Consider the following 8,129-nt stretch of genomic DNA (forward strand, 5'->3'; position numbering starts at 1 on the left):
GGCTTGAAGGTTCGATGCTACCAACGTATGACAGATGGGACTGGTGGCACAATGCATGTTTTGCATGTGGAATGGATCGAACATGGGATGAAGTGGGAGTACGAGACATCGACGGCAGGAGTTCTACATGTTAGCAGTAGATTGGGCCGTTGATGCCAGTGTCATCCCAGTTAGATACCAATGAATGAAAAGGAGCACTAGTTGTGAGTGGTTGTGACTATGAGAGAGAAGGATGGATCCGAGAAAGTCTCTGAGGAGATCTCTGGGAGGGATCCTGGCCATCGTTGGTCCTCTCTTGCTCGATGAGCGAGCCGAAGTAGTCACTGAGTACCGAAAGGGGGTTTTCGCCTGCGGGCTTTCCCCGATGCAACACAACTTGACCTCACTCACTTTTGAATTCCCAACCTGAAGCTCAAGTGGCCAACCACCTCCTACTTTAAGTTGCTGCGTCCAGACCCCAAGCTCGACTCTGGTGCCGACGAGACCCGAGTTCTCGTAATCTCGTCGAGGGTAATTATTCTAGTATGCAATATTGTAGGTATATCTGGTTGTTGCTCTTGTGAGTGTTTTTCGTGACCATCATTGTGTTGGATGTGTATTAAGTTACAAGCAACATTCCGTTTTGGTGTGAAATGATTGCAACGGTTTAATGTAGATATAATTCTGTTGTGGTGCTATCATTTCAAAATCGGGAGCGGTCCTGGATTAAAATTCAGAGAACACGAGGGAGTACTGTGCACTTCAAGCGAAATGTAAGAAGACGGGAGTTTCTAGAGCTTGAGTACAATAAAGCATAATGACCTGGATATCAATTACGTTACCGAACCATGCTAGACCGACACAAACAATAACCACAGCGGAAAGCATCGTCATTAAAACAATCTATCCTCGCTTTCAGAATTCCACTACAGCCACGACATCATCTGGCGCCTTGTTTCCCAGTTTGCCTATCGGCGCAGCGATTGTCGAGGCAACCTCGTGAAGGCATCGGAGGATAAGCGCAGAAAATTCGTGCACTTTTGCCTTTGGGACATTAAAATGTAGCGGTACGACACGCGCATACTTCTGGACCATCGTCAAGGGGCCATCTGAAACATCTCCGAGCGCTGGAGAGACCACACACCACCCCGTCTCTTCCATGCGGAGACCTGCGAATTCCCCCTCACCTTCCATGAGGCCACGCCACACCATTACAGTGCGGGTTTGCTCAGTGTATCGTTTCGCATCAAAGTGTGTTGTAAACGTCACGTCTTCTCCGTGCTCTCGTGGACAAATGATGCGAAACTGGACCACAAATTCATTTTCACAGCCTGCGGACGCGTTGAGAAGCCGTCGCTCCGTTTGGCGGTGAGGCAACTATATACCTCCCCAGGCAATTTCACAGACACTTTGGTAGCCAAAAAGCAGATGCTGCACATCGGCGATCTCGAAGAACTCGACGTCACCATTGTCCTTCACCACGGAGTTGAATCCGCCCAGTGGAGCTATGCTCGACGCACACGAATGGAAAACTCGATCCGTTTGTTGATAGATGTTCGTCAGCTCTCCCAAGTAAGCCTCGATCAGCTTCGCGTCGCTGGAGTAAAACAGCGCCTCCGTCTGCGTCAGCGATAGTAACTTCTCAACGTTATCCCGTTTCCCCCGACGCATGGTCCGCTACCGCGCCTCGGAATTGGTTTTGCCACGCTTCAGCAACAATACAATTTCGCTTCTCCTTCATAGCAATGATTCTCCACGTTGAGACTAATCGCCTGAGAGATAAGGCCAGCAGCTCGTTGGGGCCCTGTTGCTTCATCTGAGCTTCCAGTCGCTTAGTCAGAACCACTACTTCTTCTTTCGGTCTTGCACGCTCTGATTTCTGCCGTTTGCAGTAGCGCTCGCGTCGTTCCGCTCCGGATAGCGGCAACTTCTTCTTGGTGAACGTCTCGAGTAGCTCTTCAGCATCTCGGAGCAAGAGTTCGTCGTCTACGTCCTCGAGGGCCAACAGTTCGGAGTAGTCTGGCGCGTTGGGAACTTCGAAACATGACGGGGTTTCCATTGTTTTGACCGGAGATATTGAATTGTGAGCACTGTGATAACATGCGCGGTGTGTATAGCGCTGCCCCACGGCGACGTGTATGTGGTGTCACCCAATCGTTGCGTTGATTACTCACGCCTTTGTCTAGGCGGGAAAGCTGGCTCTCCCAGTTGTTCCTTATCATTCACTGTAACTTACAGAGTAAGAACACCTGGAGTAATCTACCTATAAAACGAGCACTTACATTGGTAAACATTTACTTGGTATGATTCAGTTCAGTCTGCTGATGATGCCTAGATCATGCATAGATCACTCAACTCGTCGATAATTGAGGACCTGAGTACTGTAAATCATTACACCCTCCCTTCCATATGCGGGAGTAAAGTTACGTACTTCATGGCTGCACTTGGTACTTGTAGACCCGTTCACGCCGCTAATATGTCATGGTTCCTACAAAACCTGAGCCTTCATATGGACCGCTACGCTTACGCTGCGCTTCTTCCCATTCATGAAATTCTTGCGAGTTTCTAATGTGTGTCGCCATGGTTTCCGTGATTGTCGAGCGCTGAAGTGCCTGATAAAAGTGCGCATGTGCATCATCCAGCATCCCACGCATCGCTAGACACACCGCGACGTTGTTGTGTACAGAACTGTTCTCGGCGTTGTCTTTCAGGAGTGCAAAATAGCCGTCACAAGCGCGGTCGTTGTCACCAAGAGCCACGAGAAGCTGTAGCCGATAAAGCTCTGACTTCAGTGTACCGTGTGGCGAAAATTGATAAGTCAGAGTCCATAATTGTCGGCATTCGATATTGTCAGATCTGCATCGTCCGACACGGAGACGATATTCGGCCCGTTGGCCGTAGATTTCCCAATCACTCGGGTCCGTCCTAAATTGCACAAAGAATTTATTAGAGCAGAATGGCGACTAGTTCATTACTATAGCACAACGTACCGAAGGGAATACTCATAAAGCGAATCTTCATTTCGCCAATGACTCAAAAGACTCGTTGAAATCGAAAGCAGCGTACCACTTAGTAATAACCATATCACCCACCAATACGCCTTGCTTGTGCGAGCGAGCGAAGTATTAGAGATGTTTGCCTGCTTGTTTGAATATCGAGCACTTCTTGGCGCTTTCCGTTCTGGTGCATCCCATGCTGGCGCTGCCAGTCGTCGATTTTCATTTGGAGTGTTATTTCCTCGGAACAACAAATGCGCAACTGCATATCCAGCGTAGGGCACTGCACTAATTGTAGTCAGGTAAGCGTATCGATCCGCACCACCAGTAACAATACCATGGCGAATCAAACCAGACACCGGCAGAAGCATACATCCAAAGAAAACAAGTGCGAGCACGTGCTTCGAAGCGTGCGGTTCCATAACTTCCATTACGCCGAAACTAGCACGACTAGCGTGATCATCGCCGGTAGGATACACTCCGGGTTCACTATACTGAGATCGCCCGGGTGTATTTGGTAGTGTGGTCGCAATTTTGAAGGCCAAAGCAGACACCGCAGCAGCCACATTGGTGCCGCAAGTGCTTTAAGCATGCAATCCGCGAGGGAAGCGACACCACGTCTGGAACCCATCCTTCCGAATTCGAAATGGCCATGATAGAGACAAATGCAAACAAAATCGCGACCGTCGTCGATTTCCTGACAACGTACGAAAGCAGCTGCCCTGCGTTGAGCTGGTTTTGCTGCGGTGAAAGTTGCAGACACACCCAAGCGTCAACTAGAACGAATCCCGTGGGCAGCATCAAGCTTGCACTTTTGACAATAACGCACACATCTACAGCCCTACAAACCGGCAGAAGAGAAGTCAGCCATTCAAGTATTTGTATCTTCGAAAGAAAGGGTTGCTTTACCTGCAGAAATTAGAGTGCTTGGCGTGGAATCTCTGTGCAGCACTTTTAGTATCGCGCCCGATTCACTTGCCAAACTGTCCCCATTGCCCCCTCCAACGAGCTGCTCCAGATTATAGTAGATTTTCCGTACGTGAACGAGAAGCTCCCAATAGCTGAAAAGTGCTGCGAGCGTGTAAGGCTGTGCAGAAGGCCAACCCACAATCTCGACGTGAACGGGGTGGGCCATGAACGTCACCGCACTCATGCAGCAGGCATGCCAGTGGAGACTGCTCCTCTCTTTTCTCTTCTGCAGCTCCAGCCCCGTTCTACCTCCTGGTCCTTGCAATTCTGACATCAGGTAGTCGACATCCAGCACCGCCGCCGACACCTTCGCCAAGACGAAACCCGCCGCGAAGTGTACAACAATCGACACGAGTCGAACCCACCACGCGTCCAGCCCCACCGCTTTCACTATTGCAAGCTTGAGCATCCACCCCAGCGGCTCGTACACATTGAGTCGCACCATTGTGAACATGGCGTAGAGCGTCTCCAGACTCAGCGGGTCACGTAGGACGCGGTTGTCCAGGAAGTTGGTGCGGTCGTCCCAGAGTCCCAAGCGCCCGAGTTGATCGTCGACAGCAGTGGACACATGTAGATCAGCACGACGGCGACGCAGAACGTGGCAACGCGTTGTCCTCGAGACAGCAGCATGGTCATCGCGTTGAAGGGTCCCTCACCAAAGATTTTGGACACTTTGCTGCGGTTGGACGAGAGTTTTCGGTACTCTGCTGCTATTGGACAAAGGCAAGCTTACGATGCTATCGTGGCAGCAGCCTAGTGTACAACAAAATGACCGATTTCCTAGCAAATGAAGCTATGGATTCACGCCGCAGCCGGCAACAACAACCTATCCGAGTGTTGGGCTCCGCCTCGAAATGGGATTCACTCTACGCATACGCGATTTGTGACGTAGGTCACTGGATGGAGCAGAACACACATGAGAACTCTTCGGGGTTCGTGGCCTTCCCACCTTGACAGCGGGAGGAGGCTCTGGAAGAGCGGGTCGGTGGTAGGAGACTCCGGTTGGATAGGGCATTGATGTCGTTAGCCAAAGAAGTGATGTGATAGGGGTAGAGATTAAAATAGTTTTTCAAACACAATTTGCATGTATTATAGTGTCGTACCATATACAGTGCGACCCCCCGCTTCGCGGCTGCTGGCCTCTAATAAACTGTTAGAAATACGTACTACTCCGCACTTTCGGAGACACTCGGATGATAGCTTTTGGGATAGGACTCGATTGCGCAAGTGGCGTGCACATCTCCGTTTTTTACGGTTTTCCCTGCATCGGGGGAGGGATGACACGTTTCCCGAGATTGACTTAAACTCGGGTGCACAGATCTTTTCATAGGCCTACCCTCATTAAACATTTCTTTGTGTCACATAAGTGTCGCGTCGCCCCTCCTCTTATACTACGCTGACCCTAACTCAGAAACACGAGCTGTGTCTTAGGCTCACGCTGCGCCAACTTGGTATAAGACTGTGGATCTCTTCTCCGCAATGAAGTGTTGCTCTGAGGGCGTTAAAAAGATCTCCGATGAAACTATTCGCAACTGCTGATGCCGCACAGGCTTCATTTCTAAGGCCGACGTCACGGATTAGGTGAAATACAGTACAGACGAGGGCGTGAATAAGGAACGCCTGATATATTACAACTTTCAAGTGGTATGAGCCAATTAGAGGGCATAAATTGCCATTGATGGGACAAAATACTTGATTTAGTTAATTATGTCACTAATCTGTGTCCGGTCCACGTATAATCCGGCGTGGCGCCAACAAGATTTGATGGTGTCGGCGTCCAGTGCATTCCACGCGTTGCTGCACCACGTGACTGCGTCCGATGTCTCGATCACAAAGGGGTCCAGCTCGCAGCACAGTCTCCAGCCTGCCTCGGCGTACAGCACCATCTCGACGAGGCAGGAGTCCAGGGCCACCATAGAAGCCCGCGGCACCTTCTTGTGGCAGCGAAGTCGACCGCAATGCGTTTGAGCGAGCTCTCGTTGTCCAGGATCCTCTTGACGGACGATTTGCCCGGCGCCTTGTCCAGCGCAAACTTCTCCCGAGCCCATTCTCCTAGCGTCGCGAGGCTCCACGTTGGCTCGCGGTTGCGCATTGCACAGAGGTCGAGCTGTTGCTGCTTGGTGAGGCGCATTCTCCGTGCTTGCCGCTCCATCTTGTTCGTGTCAAATTCGAATTTCCCGCCCAGATTCAAAACCCAGCTCTGCCAGCAGGCCCACGCCAATGTTAGTGCTTCAAGCTCTTCCCTCTAGAATTGCATAATATTATATTTTGAAGGTTATAGAATGACACCCGTTCCTTATTCACGCCCTCGTCTGTATTAAGTAGCAAATCATGTTAATGTCCATGGCATAGCTTATTACCCTCTCGTTTCTTTTATGGTCCACTCTCCGCAAAAATGGGGAAGGGGGGGGGGGGGGGGGGGGAACTGCACTGTAGTATCGTGTAGCAGTATTATTGTTGCAATTGAGTAGAGTAGACTTCGGAGTCCTCCAGGGGGGACTCATCAGCGATAAACGACCTCAGAACACGCCTCGGCTTTCATTGTGCATGAACATACACCGCATCACCGATGTCATTATTCCCACAGATATCACAAAGCCAACTTAGTTAGCCAACCACAGCAATTGTTACTGTTTGCAATCTCAAGACAAACTACTCGGAGTATTATATACTTAAAACATAGCGATTATGACCACAGCACCGTGGAGATCCGGTCCGCTTTATGACTTCGATTACATGTATGCGGTACATGTGTTGCTGCAGATGTCTGGCAGCAGGCCTAGCGTGACTAAACATCCAGCCTGACCGGCGCTTTTTTATTCATGGACAAGCCGCAACCACACGACGAGGATCACGATCAAGCTGTGTCACCTTGAGCAAAACTGGTCATCAAGGCATCACGGCCCCTTCACCCCACACACGTGATACCTGTCACTCCGATATTAGCCGAGAATGAGCGACGCCGTCTTCAGCTCCGAGGGCCCACTACTCACGCTGCAAGAAAAAGATTTCCTCATGCCCTCCGACTCGACTTATCCGTGGTGGGAGCCGTCTCCCACCTCATTTTCGGGCCCCCAAGAAGCCCAAGGCCCATCTAAGCCACCGGGGGAAACTCTCTTGCTCGAAGAAGACGACAAAAACGCGCTTTTGGTCGCCCTAGACGGCTATGGCGAGTCAATCGACTCGAGTTTCGCCCTGCTACCGAATGTGGGGGAACGGCATCCTGTGGCGCGGGCTTTTGAAGTCGTACCTGCTGAGAAGGCCAGCCCAATCGACTCGAATGAAAACAAAGCCCTCAAACTGATGATGCAACGGGCCAAAGCCACCAAGCGGCGCAATCGACACCGCCAGCGCGTGAAAGAAGAGTGGCAGTCGTTGAGGATGCAGGAAACGCTCTTGAGTGCAGAACTCGAAGGACTGCGGGTAAAACGTCCTAAAAACAACGACATCAAGAGACAGGTATGGAAAGAGATGGTGTCGAAAGAACTGGCAGCCCGATCACAGGCTGAAAAACAGCAGCGTCAGATTCGAATGGAAATCGAACGCCGTGCTGCTGTCATACACACGCTCCAAGAAATACTCTATATGCAGCAGTTCCTCAACACCTCAGCACCGCAGGACTGGGGAGTTGACGATATCAAGTTGTACGAGAATTTCGAGAGTGATTTCGCGGCAGCTTATGCTCAAACCGATGCTATTTTTCACGGATGGGGCGTTAATAGAGCGATGGACGCTGTTACAAGCTTTTACGATCCCATTCTTCGGCGGAATGCTGCCCAGAATCCCACGTATTTCGAGGGTGCATATACCTTGACCATTCCCGGCAAGTACCCGAGCACAGCCAACGCTATGTTTGATGCCACGCGTCAATTGCATCGTCAGAATCCTCAACGGAGGCTCTACGAGACACACGAGAATCTTTCCAATACTATTGCCGTCAAGCTCAGCACGATTCACCACTGTGAGGAAGGACGAGTGGTCTCTATGGCGATGAGAGTCGTGAAACGCCGCTTTGTTGAATCGAATCGAACGGTTTTTGTTTGGCGCTGCTTTGTCGAAGGCCAAGGCGAGTTTGCTGGTACATCTTTGGACGAGACGGGCTGGAGTGTGCTTCGACCGACGTCGTCAGACTCAACCGATGTTTGGACATGCGTGCGTTCGGTGCCCATCCACCGAAATAACCAA

At 50.8% G+C, this 8,129-nt stretch overlaps 1 protein-coding gene across 1 annotated transcript; it reads right to left on the reverse strand.

The window, feature by feature from the left end:
- Positions 1-1,356: 1,356 nt before the first annotated feature.
- Positions 1,357-4,479, reverse strand: IUM83_19468 (uncharacterized protein; the record flags this gene model as incomplete). Its single annotated transcript, XM_067944519.1, has 2 exons — positions 1,357-1,599; positions 4,084-4,479. The coding sequence occupies 2 exons, from the start codon at positions 4,477-4,479 to the stop codon at positions 1,357-1,359; spliced, it is 639 nt and encodes a 212-aa protein (XP_067789582.1).
- Between the last annotated feature and the right edge of the window lie 3,650 nt (positions 4,480-8,129).

This window comes from Phytophthora cinnamomi (genome assembly GCF_018691715.1).
Source record: "Phytophthora cinnamomi strain GKB4 chromosome Unknown Contig51, whole genome shotgun sequence".
NCBI lineage: Eukaryota > Oomycota > Peronosporomycetes > Peronosporales > Peronosporaceae > Phytophthora > Phytophthora cinnamomi.